Genomic DNA, 16,791 nt, shown 5'->3' on the forward strand with positions numbered 1-16,791 from the left:
GGGAAATCGATCGGCTGATGTACGACGATGCGTAGAAGGAATTATCACGAGCGTAATTAACGTCAAGCACGACGCGATCGGTCGTGTAATAAATTAAGAGCTCGGGCCGCTCGCGGAAATGTAAATATCGAAAATATCGTTTTCTCTCTCGGACGCGAAACGACGTCGTTGTGTGTCGGTGCGCTGGCCGCGTTTATGTTTACACTCGGTCGATCGGGCGAGGTGGCATTAACGTCTCGATATCCGCGCAACCTTGACCGAGTACGCGACCGATTGCTGAATCCTCGACACTGGGGACGACCCTGAGACGCGCCGGTGAGAAGTCGCGTAACCGACTTCTTTATCCTCTATCATCATCCGAGAATCTTTGAGAAGTACCATCTCGTTGCGATTCAATTTTATATTTGCCAAATTTATACATATGTATTTTATACTAGCGGATCCTAAGAGGGATTTCGCACAAATTATTTCATTTCGCTTTTCTTTTGGTATCGAAGCTTTATTTTTACTCCAGGATCAACATTATAAAACTTTCGAACTTATTTTTACTTTTTTTATTTTTTTTTATTTTTTAAATTAAAAAAAAAAAAACATTTTTTACTTTTTTTTTATTTTTTCATATTTTTCATATATTTTAAAAAATTTTTTATCTACTTAAAAAAATTGTTTTTTTTATTATTTATAATTGTTTTCGAATTCTGCGTTTAATCTAATCATCTTTAATAGATGGTGTTAAATGAAATCAGCATAATTGATTTTATTAATTCGATAGAGAGAAGGGTTCACTCCAAACTCCTCCCCCTAGGATCCGTTAATGCGATATATATAATTCAATATCGTATATATAAAATTCATACATACGTATACATTATATAAATTTAGCAGGACTTTTTTTTTTTATAGAAAACTGAGCGTTAAAATATTCCACTGCGTTTCGCAATATTTTCTTTTTTTACGAGCGAGTCTCTCGCGGTACTCTCGCTGCTAGTCGTTGATGAAAGAAAGCCGGCAGAAACTGTCTTTGATAATCTCTAATTTATTTTAATGACGCCGAAGCGTGACTCGAGGGGAGCGAGAGAGACGGTGGAGAACGAGACGGAAAGAGAGAGAGAGAGAGACTCTCGTCGGGAGGGAAACGCCGAACGCCGCCGACGCCGCTACGCGTTGTCGGAGGTCAGGTTCACCAGCCGCGCGATGCGCTCGATCTCTTTCTTCGCTCCTCGTTTTTCGATGCGCAGATGCAGCAGCTCGTGATGGATCGACGTGCGCGCGCGCGCGCGCGCGCGAACAGAATTAATACGATATTATTTTTTTTATCGAGAGTTACGACCTAACCTTCGGATGACAGATAAAAAAATTGGAGCACGTCAGAACGTATCGCGCGATATAACTTTACGAAGCGTGTTTAAAAAGGCGAGCTAATTACCTCGAAAATTATCAATGCGACTGCAATTATCTTTTCTTCCTCGGTTTCATTCGTAGCATGTGCGATTCCGAGAAAACGTCTGTTGTATCTCTGGTCCCGTTTAATGCAAAACTCGCATCGCGCGTCAAGCGATTTCTTTAAATATCGATAGATCGTATAGTCGACGAAGAGGGTTGAAGGGAGCGCGCGAGAAATTAGCGAATTGAACGTTGACACGATTTTGGAAAGAGGCGGGCGAGATATTCGCGTGACGCGATGGTGAAGGTCACGTAACGACGCGTTCTTGCGAAGGTCTCAAGCGCGAGGGATCAACGTTCCCTAGGACGCGTAAGAGGATAGTCAAAAGTAACACCGAGTCAAATCGTGGAATCCGAAGGCCCCGGAGAGCCGAGGGCTCACGGTCGAGCGTCCGCCGAGCAAGAGCGAAGAGAGAGAACGCAGGATGCTGGCCGCTGCTGCATCTTGCATATATGTATGTTTTATGTCAGCGTGCACATTCTGCATTCGCGCCGTTGCCACATCCTCGCCCAAGTTCTTTCTCTCTCTCTCTCTCTCTCTTCTCTTCGCTTCTTTCCCCGCCAGCCACTCATTCCTCTCTCGTCCTCCCCCTTTCTCTCCTTCATGTATCTCCCCGCGTCTTTTCTACTCATTAAATATCCCGTCCTCTTTTATCTCGCGTCTTTTCTCTCATCTCTTTTTCTATCGTTTCTTCGGTTCCACCCGCGCTTCTCGAATCGCGGGATGTCTCGGGGGTTCGATGAACTCGGAAAAGCGAATGCTCGCAACGAAAAAAAAAAAAAAAAAAAAAGAAATGGGGAACCCAGGGGGGAAAGCGCGTTACAATATAACGTTGGTATGCTTAATAGATTGCTTGTCGAGATAAATAACCGCTCGCTACGAGCCAAGCCGAACGAAACATTAAGCAGCATCGAGTACAAGCACCGATTGTTGCTCGCCGTTGATCAACCGCGCGCGATGACTAGCTATCGCGGACCGACGATTTTTCCCGCAGCTCTCGGAGCTCGTTACATCGTCCTAACAGAACCAAGTTTATCCCATTGAACGCCGTGAGTTTTTTCTTCCTAGGTCGTAGGTAAATTTCTCCCCTCGCCACAGCCCTCGGCTGAAATTCCCACGAGAAGCGAAAGGGTTGGCTTTTTGCCGGCGAAATAATTTTTCTTCGAGCGATCACTGCCTCTCTCTCTCTCTCTCTCTCTCTCTCTCTCCTCAAGTACATATATCTGCGTTATTTTATTGTTTTAATTAAAGTTTCAGAGGTTGATCTTTTTAGGGCTCTTTTCTTACTTTGTGTCTCGAAAAATATATTGTATTTTCTTTCTATTTTATTGCAAGTGTTCTCTCATAGCATTTATTCCTTAGTACACGAGTAGTTTCTAACTTTAACTCTCTCTGCGGTTTTCTTTCGCGTTCTCTTTTTCTTCTCTCCACGCCTCTCGCTCTCGGCTCTCATTTCCCTCTACACGCGAGCGATCCCGTCGTCTTATGGTGCCGCCTCCTGCCGCGCCGGCTTAAGCGCGAAAAATGCCGATACACATACTCTATGCGGAACTTACGCAGGCTAGCACACGAAACCGTTCGGGACAAGTTTCTTCAAGTAGACTGGCAAGTGACGCGGCGTCACGGGAGGTCGATCAGTCCGTCTCGACGTTGGAGTAGGTCGAGACGCGCCTCGAATCTCCCCGTACGATCGGTATATCCCGAAAAAGAGACACGGTCGAGTCGCGATCGACATCCATATATCTTCGTATTTCAATGTGATTGTCAAATTTCAATTTTTTTTTTCTTATTTCATCATGCGCGAAGATCGTATATATAAGTATTGCTAATTAGGAGTCGAAGACAGTCTCCTTGCGCTATAAATTATATTAGGAAATATCACTCAGATTATACTATAGATTGTTGGGATTTCCGAAGTAGAGTTATCGTGTTATCTAATTGTGTTAGATCGTATTCAGGGAATGCAGCACAGATTAAAGTGCGGATTAGAATCGAGTAGATCTTCTTTGTCCGGGAAAGACAAGGGGAAAAAGTGCAAGTTTAACGCAACGCGTGGTGTAAGGCTTTCTTCGCGCGAACGTGAGGTGAACGCGCGTCGATTTTTCTCTCTTCGAATATCTCGCGGCGTCGCGTCATCCAGCTGTCAGTATCGTTCGCGCTCCAAGAAGCGCGTCGTCCTCGTTCCGGAATGTGCGGCCGCGCTACGCGATCCTGAAGAAGGACGGTGTCGGGGGTATCGGTTTTAAGGCTTAATTGTAAGGCTATAATTATAAATTTCGCGGCCGGTTTCGCGAATGCGAATGACGAAGGAGCACGTGGACGGCGAAGACGTCAATGTCATCATGGCGGTCTCGTGTATCGAAACTGTCGGCAAATGTTTGCCACGCTGGCTACACAATACAGCAAATCCGGAAATGAAACAGGACACCGGTAGATTCGCTCGTCCAGTTGCCCCCTCCCCCTCAACCTTCCCTCTCTGCGATCATCCCCTCGGGCTTGCACGTAGTCAATGGAGAGACCAGTCAAGTACTAGTTTATCTGTTTACCTTTTCCATCACTTTTTGTCAAAGAAGGCGAGTGAGCAACTTGACTTGTCTCCCTACTGGCTTCACGTGTACTCCCTTTTTTTTTTTTTTTTTTTGGTTGACTCTTACCTCTCGTATGTGTGTGCGCGAGTCTCTACAGTAGGTGGATCACAGTTAAATCGCGGTGGTAGGAGCTAGTAAGTAAAAAGATCACAAAATATGGCACACTGTTGCCCGAGTTCATCGTTCGGCACTTCGCGGCGCGGCTGATCGTTCTGGTGGGGGCGGCGGATCCGATGGTGGAGGGTGACGAAGAAGAAGATGAAGAAGAGTGCAGAGTCAAAGGAGGAGAGAGAGAGAGAGAGAGAGAGAGAGACGAGGTAGGAGCGTTTGGAGAACCGACGGAATCCAAGTACGCGGAGGCGGAGAAGGAAGGAAGGAAGGAAGGAATGGAGAACGCGCTAGACGAGAGAGGATCTATCTAGCGCACTGTCAGCTGTCAACGGCGGGCACGTTGCCGATGATCTTCTTTCACAAGCGTTACGACTCTTCACGCTGAGACGAGACAGATCGATAGCTCGACACCCTCGAGGCTCTCTCGTGGTCTCCCCGAAGGATCATGTTGGTCCCTCGAAGATGGATGCGGTACAGCTTTCTCGTGCGATTTTTTCTTGAGATAATAAACGGCGCCTGCCTTCTTTCGCGGTCTTTTCTCTCAAGAATCCATCGTCCGATCGGTCTCACCGTTTCTTGGGTCACCCAATGATGCACCACTCGTTGCTTCCTGTTTTTCATCCAAATTGCTCCCCGTATCCTCTTTTTCCTTTTTGCTGACAGTGCGTGAGGGAGGAAAGGGGATGATGATGAAGTGGGAGATGTCGGTGCTCCTCGTGATGGTTTTCGTCGTCGTCGTCGTCGTCGTCGTCGTCGTAGTAGTCGTCGTCGTCGCAGTCGTCGTCGTCGTCGTCGTCGTCGCACTCTCGCCTCCCCTTATATTTGTGGGTATGTGTGTGTGTGACACGGTACGCGCGTGGTGTCGCGTAAAGTTGATCGTGCGTGCGCACCTTGTGCTTCGTTAAAGAGTCTTTTCCGTATAAAATGCTGGGGCGCCGGCGAGAATCGGCTTGGCCGTCGCCGCGTAGGCTTCACGCCGGCGTCCTCGCCGCGGATTGGCCGCATACAATACAGTGGGGGGCACTGGCGCGAAGGTCCGAAGGTAGAGTACTCGCCTCGAGAAGCCACCAGAGCGGATCCAGGAGAGAATGGGAGTGGGGTAGCGCCCGTTGCTATTGCCGGCAACGCACGTTCTATCTACATGGGGTTTCAGGGACGACTAGGGTTGCATAGATGCTACGACGATGATCAGGTAGGTCGAATAGACCTACCTGAAGATCGAGGAAGACCTTCAATTTTCAATTTATTAATATACGATATTAATGATTCCGCCAATTAGATCAAGTTTGTTGTACATAACAATAATAATCCGTTATCGATAAGTTGATTCGACTGATTTTTCGCATCGCGAGTTGGAGTACTTTTGCGGGCGCCGAGCGTGATTCAGAATGAAAGCCTTCACGTTGGCGAAGAGCGTTTTATTATCTTTGCGGACGGCGTGGTGGACGTCTAAGCGTGCGTTCGGACCGCCAAAAATAGTGGTGGTTCCGAGGGAGTTCCTAATCTAGAAGTAGTATACGATCGACCAATGGTCTTGCCTTAAATTTGGGACCGTGTTCTAGTGGGGCTGTAGATGCGTGGTAACGCGACGAGATGAATTCTAGTGGGGATAAAGGCCCGTAGAAGACCCGTGGTATACCGTCTCCTCTCGAGCGGACTTTCCTCTTTCGTCCATCGATGGGACAAGGACGCGATCGAGACAAGAAAGAAAGAGGCCGCGGGAGTAAAGAACCGAGAGAGAGAGAGAGAGAAAGAGTCAAAGTATCTATCTGACAATGCTCATCTTTCTCCTTTTCTCTCCGTCTCACAGTTTCTCCGCAGGCTCTTCCGTCTTCGTTTCGCGTTCGCTTTACATACACGTGTCGTTGTCTCTCTGTCGACCCCCTTCTCTTTCTCTCTCTTTCTGTCTTTTTCTCTCCATCTATTGCCGTCTACCTCTCTCATCCTTTTCTTTCGTCTCTCTCACACTTGGGAACAGCCAGGCTATTCACCCACGCATGCACGAGATGACGGCGATGATGATGCCGGGAGCGCTGGCTGCTGCAACTGCAACATGCAGACGAACGGTCGCAGCTTTCCCGTTTGGCGCGCAGCGTTATAGTTACCTCGAGCGTATAAAGAGCGCGTCGATAAAATTCGCATTCAGAGGGATAAGTATGTCCTAATCATTTATATTGTACCGGCATGCCTTTCTTAATTAGCAATTAAAGTAAACTCGACTACTAACGTAACTTTCGTCGCAGCACCGCGTAGAGATGCATTTCAATGCGATTCGCTTCGCGCGTCGTTATCGATATCTTTACGACACTTTCCAGGGACTCTCTCTCTCTCTCTCTCTCTCTCTCGACAAAGGCATTCTTTCTTTCGACGCAGTTTTTAAATGAAATCGAATTAATTTTGCGGCGCGAGACAAGCTTGAGATTCCCCGCTTTCTCTAATCGTAATCGTCTGACCTCCATTTTTAATCTCGAAGGTATAAAAGAAAGAAGGAAAGAGGAAACATCTCGACCGGAGTTTCTTGGCGTATTATTTTTTTCTTTTTCGCGCACGAGTGACATTGGTGCATCGCCGTCATTGTCGGCGTCTTCGTCGCCTTCATGGAACGACCTCGCTGACACAGATTCCGAATCGGCTATTTTTTCCTCCGGCCTACTCGCACTTTTTTATCTCCGCTTCTTGCGGTGCGTGCACGCCTTTTTCTCTTCCCCGCATCAGACAGCGTGCTCGCTCGTTCTCTTTCCTTTCCTCTCCTTTCCTTTCATCTCGCTGCATGCGCCCATCTTTTTTTCTCTCTTTCGCCTCTCCTTCCCTCCCTCGCATTCCCAGCCAGATCCTGACCTACGACTACGGCCAGGCTGCATCAATGTCTGAATTTCGGCCCGTTCGAGCGAATGGCGGTCTGGTCCTTTCAAGATGTCGGACGATATTAATGCAATGTCGTATTTTAACAAATTCATTTTTATGACATTTTATTCACTTTATAAAAATAAAATACTTAACTTCTTAAAATTATAATTTATATTAATTTCCAGTTTAATTAAAATCCAATTGATGAGAGCATTGCATATAAAATAAAATATTTTCAGGTATTTTTAGTACAAAAGTTTTACGAGTTTTATCCGTGTATTTTTTACGTTTCTATAAAGAGAATAAAAATGAGAGACTCGTATACGCGAGATTATTTTAAACTATATATATTTTTAATGAAAAAGTTATTTCCAAAAATCTCGAAAAAAAAAATACAACAACAATAAGTTTCACGCGCTTGCGTATACAGAAATAAAACCGCGAGTGTTTGAGACACCCGCGCTGCATTTCGATGGAGCACCTCCGAGAGTGCACACGCAAAATACACAGATATATATATGTATGTATGTATATATCTATCTCGCTATCACTGCGAGAGAGGGAACCTATCCTCTCGCTTCTTCTCGCGTCCGTCTTCTTTTTCTCCTTTCTTCCCGCGCTCTCTCGCAACCAGATCCTGACCTACGACTACGCTTTCGTGCAAGCGCGCGAATTTCGTCCGAAAGTCCAGGCGGCCAAAGGAGCGGATTCGCGGGCCTTCGAGATCACGGAGCAACAGTGGGGTTCCGAGGCCGTGGACCCGCGAGGGGAACCGCGACGCGAGGAAAGAGGACAGACAAGAGGGACGTCGAAGTAGGTGGTGGAGGTGGACGTAAGAACTCTGAGGGGAACGTCCAGGAGGATGCGGTGGTGGCGGAGGACTAAACGACATGGCTCACGGTACTGGAAACAGGAGGCGAGAAGGCTCGATAAGGAAGAAGAAGAAGAAGAAGAAGAAGAAGAAGAAGAAGAAGAAGAAGAAGAAGAAGAAGAAGGAGGCTGATCTAGCGGCAATATACACACGGAACGGCGCAGACCGCGGCAAAACTCCGCAGTTTTGCTGTTCGATTTTGCAAACTTATATTTAGAAGGGCAACGATCTTTTGCCGCGCGCGCGGCGGTAAAGAGAGGAGAGGAGTGGTTCTCGGATACGCGCGCGGTCTCTCTCTCTCACGAGACAGACGCTGAGATTTCTCGACCGCGAGAGAGCCACGGAATGGCAACTCTCGTTACCATCGAGCGTTTGTGCCCCGTTTTTTTTCCCCGTCAACCGTATCCGTCTTTCTCTCTTTCGTCTCTTTCCTCTTCCGTCTCCCTTCCACCCCCTCCGTCACGGATGAATTTTTCTTTGTCTCGATATAGTATTGTCAGCGACCTCGATCCTTCTTTCGAGAGTCGACGGATTCCGTCGAGAGTTTCAAATATACCGTTGTTTATTTTTAACTGAGAATAATGTCATTCTCAGATATCTTTATGTAAGCGTTATGTATCATTTATATAATTCGTCAACCGCGATGCGAAATCTCTACGAAGAAATTATTGTCGAAATTTATAATTAGATCATAGATCGAAGACGGCTCTCTCTCTCTCTCTCTCTCTATATATATATATATATATATATATATATATGTGTGTGTGTGTGTGCGTATACATGCATGTGTCTGCGCGCGTTTCCCTTCGCCTTATGCATTATTGATAATTGTAAAATTTATCAATATCGTCGTCCGTGATATTGAGTAATGCAGACCGCATGGTCAGCGGCGCAGCAAGGCCGAAAACAGCGCGATATATACCTCTGCTGCCCTATAATCGCGCATGCATTATGGGAACCTGGAGGTCAGTCACCTCGGCTTCGCCGAGTGTGTGTTTCGTCGTCGTCGGCTTTACTCGCTCGCGGCGGCTTTCGCGCGCGCGGCACTCTCTTGTGCATTCCCCCGCTCGATAACGAATTCGCCGGGCGAGTTCGTCGCGCGAATATATACGTGCCGTTAATTGACATAATTGTCCGCAACAAATATTCGCGTGGCCCATCGCATCGCATCGCGGCCGCAACTTTCGCCCGTCTATTATCACCCGCTTAGCGCCCACCGCGGTATTTCGCGCGACGCTCCTCATCTCTTTTACGTTTTCTTCTGCTTTTAATTTCCGCGTAATGTATGCAATCAGCAGCGGTTACAACCTGGCGGCGTCGTTAGCGCACACAGGCGTCATTAAAAATAAACGTTTCCGGAATAGTCTGGTGTATATTTGTCTGAGCGATAATCGCGCAACACGTGTCTTTCTCTCTGCGCTCCGCTTTTATACCGCGACGCGTTATTAAAAATCGCCCCGTGAATCGACCAGATTTATCCACCGCCGACTCGATTTCCCGCGAATATCTCGCGGATAGCGCGCGCGCGCTGCTGAAACGTAATATAAGCAACGCGCCATGCGTGCGCGGGCGGATTTCGCTTCTTCGTGGAACAAGCTTTTCTCTCTTTCTCCCTTACCGAGTGCAATCTTATCGTAGCGCTCTCTCGCTGCAGGAGGAGAGCGCGGAGTCAACGAACGATAAAAAAAAGCACGAAGAATAAACTCCCTCCTCGTCATCCGCGCGTTGCAACACCTCTCTCGGGCGTGTGTGGGCGCGAATGCACTCTCCTTCTTCTCCATCTCCCTTTCTCACCCATTCTTTCCGCGCGCGCGCGCTTCTCTTCCCTCTTTTTCTCGGTTCTTTGCTTCGTTTGGGGTAGGTCACGGCGAAGCCGCGTACGCTATACACGAGTACGTCCGAGTTGCATCGCGTCTTTTTCCGTTCGTAAACGACTCTTTGTCGCGTGCTTTTGACATGTCATTTGCGACCAAGAACGGTACTCGCCGGAATACACCCACGCGAATCCGATTACCCGTGAAATGGAAAATCGTAAGGAATCGCGTCCAAATCTGACAATTTTGCCTCTTTTGTCTTTGACTGTCGTCGGAGTGGATAATGATGATTTTAGCGATTCATTTTTTTTGTAATTTATTTTCCGATTCCCGCTTTTATTACGCTCCCATAAATTGCTATTGTCTTTTCGCTATTTTATTTTATTTAGTTCCGCGTTTGCAAACTTCTCGAAATGGTTTCTTTTACCTTTAAGCGACACTCTCCCGTAAGAGAAACTTTCTCCACTTGGAGAAAATTAAATTTCAGAAATAATTTGCCTCTCTCCCGGACATTATCACCCCGCCGTGTTTCTTCGCAGATTCACCGACTTTCGAGCGATCGAACGTATTCGATTAGCGGATAGCCGAATGCGCGCGCGTTATTGTAGTCGATCATGCGATCCGAAAATCATAGAAAATTACTGAAAAGCCAAGAAACTCCGCGGATGATTCGCCCGGGATCAAGCGAGAAGGGGGTAAAACATTGGGGGAGGGACGGGGGGAGGGGGAAGAGCACCCCTCGTCTTGAGACGTCGTAATTCTGTCTTTGCCGTAACGGCTATCCGGCACGGAATTTGACCCCCTTCCCTTCCATCCGCTCTTTCGGTTTTCTTCCTCGACTCGAAACAGAACAATCCCCTTCCCTCTTCATTCCTCCTTTCCTCGACTAACTAGAAGGGTTAGTCGTCGAAAGAGAAAGAGCGGTGAAACAATGACACGCGCGCGAGAACCGTTATTTAAATAGTACACGGGAACCTTTTCCTGGCACGAGAGAAGAGGAGAAAAAAGCTTGCGCTCCTTCGGAGGGATGCAACGTGAGAAACGAGATTTGCATGCCCGGGATGAGACGCGCCCGCGGATAGATAATACGTGATTCTTTTTTTTTTTTTTGCTATCGTAATAATAGAAGGCGAGAGGAGTGGTAAATTTATCATTATCCGATCGTCCTGCTTTGTCGCACTCGACGATTCGATCTTTGTGCATTGTTCGCGACTGTCGCTCTCGCGTTTTATTAATTTTCTCCGTTACGTCTTAAAATAATTAGAAATCCGTCGATTGTGTGTGTGTGTGTGAGACGAAAGTTATTAAATTTCCGTCTCGTTGTTCGCCTTTTCTATTTAATTATCTAGCTTACCAAGCTTATAGTTAATAAATATTTTTTTCTCGAAAAAAAAAAAAAAAACATGAGAACGGTACATCGCGACAATTTGTTTCCGTTGGAAAGAGAAGCTCGGAGGCTCTTTCGAATTTTCTTTTCCCCTGCCCGCGACTTTCCCATCCTCCGCTTCCTCCGTTACGATTCTGGTTTCTCCCGGCAGCTGTCAACTCGATCCGAAATCGTAGTCCCGGATCGATCAAGGGTGGATGTGTATCGTAGTCTGGATGCGACTCGGTCGTTGCGAACCGGTTTAACGCGCGTTTGAAAGAGAGCGAATTGGGGAGAAGCGCGGGCAAAAAATTCATTTGAATCGGGTCGAGCAGAGGCGTCGAAATAATTGGATTTTAATTTTCGAGGTAGCGCGCGCGGTGGAACAAAAAAAACGCGGGTGCACCCCCGGCCCTGAGAAACGTTCTCCGCGAATGTTTATGTAATATCGCACTCTCATCCGTCTCATCCTCTCTCCGAAACCCCTTTTATCTTTCCCACGAGGTTACAATAAAAATTCTCAAGTGTCTCGAACATTTTTTTCATCGTTGGCGGCTGTCGGAAACAACGGTCGAATGCGCACTCTCTTTCGGGTATATTATTTTTACCGATCTTTAATTAAACGATTCCATTTAGTTCGATCCGAATTTAAGCGCATCACTACTTGACATTTTTTTCCTCAAACTCGTTTTGGTTGATCTGATATATAAAAATATTATTATATAATTCTTTTTTATAATATATAATATGTGAAAAATAATTTCACTTTTCGATACATATTTTCTACATTACACGACAACATTATAGATAAATTTGTGTCCCGAATTACATCGCATCGTGAATCGTTGAATCATAAATCATCTAAAATGAGCTCAATGTACTCAATGACATTTATCTTAATTTATCACAAGATTAACAGATCCGATATATAATTTTCCGCGTTACGTGCGATATAATGTTTCTCGCTAAATTTGTAAAATATCGATTTGACGGTTGAATCAAGCGAGCGATAAAACTTGCAACGAGCCGATGCGTCTGAAAAATTCAGGGTTAAGAATCAATGCTGGCTTATCGAAGACGCTCTTCTTATCAATCCCTATCACGTGGACAAAACGAAAGAAAGATAGCTCGCTCGGATGGTCCGCGGACGGCTCGTGGGGACGGTACAAAGGAGGCGAATGTTTTAATTAAATCTCGAGGAAACGTGGAAACTTCGCCATCGCTCGACGTTTTTGCGATTTTCCGAAAGTTTCGCTTCGCGCGCGTAGCGGGGCGCGGAACGGGGCGGCTTTTAAGGTGGCGATGGAAGAAAAGGAAGGACGAGGTGGAACGACGAGTGCCCGACCAACCACCCCATTGCCTCTCTTTCCACCCCTCCCCTCGTTACCTTTTCTGCCGTCACTCTGACCGCCACCGCTATCGCTGCTAAAATAAAAGAAGCCGCAAAAACAAAAGAGCGCTGCGGCTACTTAACGAAACAAATTGTTGTTTCGTTCCGAGGATGAGAATTTTAAAGTTTTCCGCAGAGAGTGAGAGGGGAGGAGAAGGGACGCGCGGCAAAGGGGGAACGTCCCGCCTTTTTAACGCGCTGCCTCTCCTTTCCACGTGCCGGGACCTCTTGCTCCGTTCATCGTACGACAGTTTAACGTAATTCGGAGCTCGTTAGTGTCGACTTTCTTTTCCCGTACTTTCGTGTGCTTGGTTTTGCGATTTTGACGCATCAGGGTCGAGCGAGATGACCTGCGCGATGGAAAAAAGTCTGTCGCTATTGATATACAATTTCGTGATATACAAGCGCAATTCGCGTTTACGTTACGACGCAAAAAAATTGCGTTTCGTTGCGTAAAACCGCGAAATCTTTGGTATGGCGTAAACAACGCGCTTGTGTTAGTAAGTACGAGCGAAAAATACGAGGATCGTTCGAACCGCCGCTGGCGGTCAGTTACGAGTAATAAGTAAGACTATTTCACAATGCACAGGAACAAGACGACACATTCAGTCGATGAGAAACACAACGAATAATATACATATACATGCCAGGTATAAAGAGACAAAAAGGAAAAAAAGATAACGTGTCAAGATGACAAAAATAACGAACGAATATAAACGAGCAAAGCGATCGTGATGCAAAAAAATGAATCGAGGACGAATCTTTGTTTGGTGAGCTTTGCGCGGAAGCAACATTTTATTGCAGGCAAGACAGAGCGAATTGGCGAATTCTGCGAGTAGCGATAAACGAAACAAAAGAAAATCAAAAGGAAATAACATCGAGCGAGACGAGAGACGCGCGCAGGGCGTCCTACGACGTGCAGAGAACGAAATAAGTTGAAACAAATATGTAAATGAGAAAAAAAAAAAAAAAAAAAAAAACGACAGAGAGCGACAACCTCGACCGTCGGTGATCGGACGAGAGAAAGCGAGGAACTTAAGATGGAACGCAAGTCTCGGGCAAGGAGAGAGCATTAATAAAAGGGATCTTGTGAACGGGCTGAGTGTTCAACTCACTCGCTGCAGGGTAGACCAGCATTCCTCGAGGGTGCGTTCACTGATGTTGCCCATTCCTCCACCACCGCCGGCACCTACCGCACCTCCAAGCCCCGCCGCAGAGGCACGAGACTATCAGGCAAGATAGGATAGCTCATGTTAGTTGCCGATCCTCGTCGTCCTATGGCTACTAACCGTAGCTCTCTACTACAATGCTTGTTTTTTTGTTTTTTGGCGAAATAAAAAAAAAAAGACGTTCCACCGATCCGGCAGAACGATAAACTGAGAACAACGTGACAAAACGAGTATTTCTGCATCGTGTATAAACACAGAGATAGCTGTCGCTCTAATCGCGATCGGGTTTAAATTAATATCTATCTGTACTGTAAAATTTCATTCGGAAATAAAAGAATAAAATTTTCTCGTGAAAAAAAAAACCTAACAATGGAATGGTCGATATTTACTATACGTATTCGCGAAACGTTTTTGCGCGAAGCTTTAGGTCCTTTCAGCTTTTCTTACGAGTCTTATTTATAGTCTTGCTAATTACGAGAATCGCCGATGCTCGAGCTCGTTAACGCGATCTTAAAGTTCCGCTATCTGTCAGTAGATACGGTATGATTTTTTTCTCTCTCTCTCTCGCTCTCTCACACTCAGATTCTCTCTCGCTCCCTTTCTTTCTCTCAATCTCTCTTTCTTTCATCAAGACTTTGCGGCCCGTACCGTCGCAGAAACATGGCGCGATATTTTCTTGGTAACATCTTCCCGGCGTACCGTATGACGTATATGCGTATGGTATTATCTGTGTTGCGCGGGTCAAGAACCCCGGGAGACGACGTATCTGCATCTCCCCGCATTGGTGTGCGTGGGCCGCGTTCGCATTTGCGGACTGCACTGCTACTTTGATGTGTGCGTGCTCTCTCTCACTCTCTCTCTCTCTCTCTCATTCCTTCACCCGCTCACTCTACACTCGCTCGCTCATTCTCTCTCCTTCTTCCACGTATATACGAGCGTGTAAGTCAGTAGTAAGTCAACGTACCTTGTTAGTGTGAATGTATATATGAATAGCTATGTGTGTGTCTCCGTATGCGCAGCGTGGTCAGCGTATCTAGGTACAGTCGCGGAATCAAATCAACGAAATTGTCGATGACATGTGACTTTGTAAGATTGAGATGCTAAATTAACGCAAAAGTCATCGCGTCTATCTTCTAGCGAACTTATATCGCGAATTTTCGCGGTATAGCTCTCTTCGCGCGAGCAATTTTATTTGAGCGATAAATTCGAGGCAACACTTGCTATACATCATTTAACGAGAACGCGGCTTCTCATTCGATTTTTACGCAAAGCAACAAACTGTCGCGAGGCATTAGAACAAAACCGCGCTATTTATAAGAAGCACGCTATATTTACATGCCAATATGCAGGAGGGACCTTGATATCTCGCGATACTTAGGGCTCGTCGACGCGTCGCGTCGCGTCGCGTCGCGTCGCGTCGTCGACAGCGCCGTTGAATAAATATTTTTCTCCGCAAGGAGAAACTTCGCTCTCAAAAGTATTGTCCGGCGTCTGTCCGAGTGAATGACCCTATTTATCGGTGCGCTATGTATTTTTATCGCGGTTGCCTCGTCCCAGTTATTTATCGCTGCTCTCCTCCGTAGTGGATACTCGTTCGCTCGCTCGCGAGCGTTTCTCTCGCGAATGGAAAATAATCGAAAAAGAGGCGGCAGAGTTTTCGTTTCGTAGCTTATTCTCACCTGCAACTCGTTGACGAGCTTCTCCGTGAGGGTGGCGTCGTGCGAGTCCTGGCTGGTCGCGCCCGGACTCAACATGGAATTTTGCGAATTCGGCTGCTGACCGGCCGACATATTCATACCGGCGAGGCCGCCGTTCTGCGCGATGGTGCCGGCCATGTTGAGGGCCTGCTGCTGTAGATTCTGCGTGAGGTTCTGCGCTTGTTGCTGCAGATTCTGGGTGAGATTTTGCGCCTGCTGCTGTAGCGCTTGCTGGTTAAGCGCCTGGCCGAGATTCTGCGTGAGATTTTGCGCTTGTTGTTGTAGCGTCTGCGACAGATTTTGCGCCTGGTTCTGGATGTTCTGCTGCAGGCTCTGGCTCGCTTGACTCAGATTCTGCGGTTGGTTGAGCAGCTGCTGCTGTTGCTGCGGCGACAAACTCGGCGTCAGACTCTGCGCTAGATTGTGCTGCAGAGTCTGTCCGAGATTCTGCTGCATATTCTGCGTGAGCGCCTGGGTTAACGCCTGGCCGAGGTTCTGATTGAGCGCCTGAGCCGCCTGAACGGCCTGCACCGCCAGGGACGGGCTCGACGCTTGCGACATGGACTGCTGTGCTTGCGCCAGGCTGTGCAGGCTCTGAGCCATGCTGGAGGCGATGGCGCCCTGATGATCCGCCTGCGGCGACGGCGTTGTCGGTGCCGGGGAAGACTGATGCTGCGGTCCTTGATTCGTCTGGTTCATCGACAGCGCGTGCTGCTGCTGCTGCTGCTGCTGCTGCTGCTGTTGCTGTTGCTGCAATTGCTGCTGAGGACTCGCGGTTTGTCCGAGAGTCGCGTTCGCGCTCTGTTGTACTTGCGAGACCGCGGTCTGCTGCTGTTGCTGCTGCTGCTGACCGAGCGGACTGTGCATCTGCTGGACCTGCTGCTGATGCTGCTGCTGCTGCGTCGAATTCGAGATGGGACTGTGCTGCAGCACGGGCGAATGCTGAGGCGGACCTCGCTGCGGCTGCTGCCAGTAATCCGACATCTTGAATACGTGCTGGCGTAGCGCGTGGAGGTTCGCGGCAGCCGCGGTGACCGCCGAAGCTTGGATCTCCATGGGTTCGGAATCGTTTTCAAGGTCGGGCTCCGGCGAGCTGCAGGGATCTTCGTCCTCCTCCTCGTCCTCCCGCTCGGTGATGTCCTCTTCCTCGTCGTCGTGAATCCTCGCGGACCGGTCCGGGTCGGATCCTCCGCCAGCAACAACAGCAACACCACCGGCGCTTCCGCCGCCGCCGCCGCCGCCACCTCCACCGCCACCTCCACCGCCGCCGCCACCTCCGCCGCCGCCTCCTCCACCACCTCCTATCCCACCCCCCGAATCGCCAGAGTGGAGATGATTCCCCGGGTGATGCTGATGGTGATGCTGCTGTTGCAAGTGATGGTGAGGGCGCGACTCTGGATTTTGGTTCTGCTGCGGATGCTGCGGCTGTGGTTGCTGTTGCGGCTGTTGTTGAGGTTGCTGCTGTTGTTGCTGCTGCTGCTGCTGCGGCGGCTG

At 47.9% G+C, this 16,791-nt stretch overlaps 1 protein-coding gene across 11 annotated transcripts in view; it reads right to left on the minus strand.

Annotated features, from left to right (window-relative positions):
- The window catches only part of dati (zinc finger protein datilografo), a 67,827-nt gene extending 51,308 nt beyond the window's left edge, over positions 1 to 16,519 (minus strand). For all 11 annotated transcript variants that reach the window (XM_029307797.2, XM_029307804.2, XM_029307800.2 and 8 more), the window contains exons 1-2: positions 15,280 to 16,519; positions 13,547 to 13,657 (exon numbers count right to left, since the gene is read on the minus strand). In XM_029307797.2, the coding sequence (XP_029163630.2) occupies positions 13,547 to 13,657; positions 15,280 to 16,353 (1,185 nt within the window). In that variant the 5' untranslated portion in view covers positions 16,354 to 16,519. The remainder of the gene's footprint in view (positions 1 to 13,546; positions 13,658 to 15,279) is intronic.
- Positions 16,520 to 16,791: the final 272 nt, after the last annotated feature.

This window comes from Nylanderia fulva, unplaced genomic scaffold (assembly GCF_048542155.1).
Source record: "Nylanderia fulva isolate GAGA-0341 unplaced genomic scaffold, ASM4854215v1 Scaffold6, whole genome shotgun sequence".
Taxonomy (NCBI): Eukaryota; Metazoa; Arthropoda; class Insecta; order Hymenoptera; family Formicidae; genus Nylanderia; species Nylanderia fulva.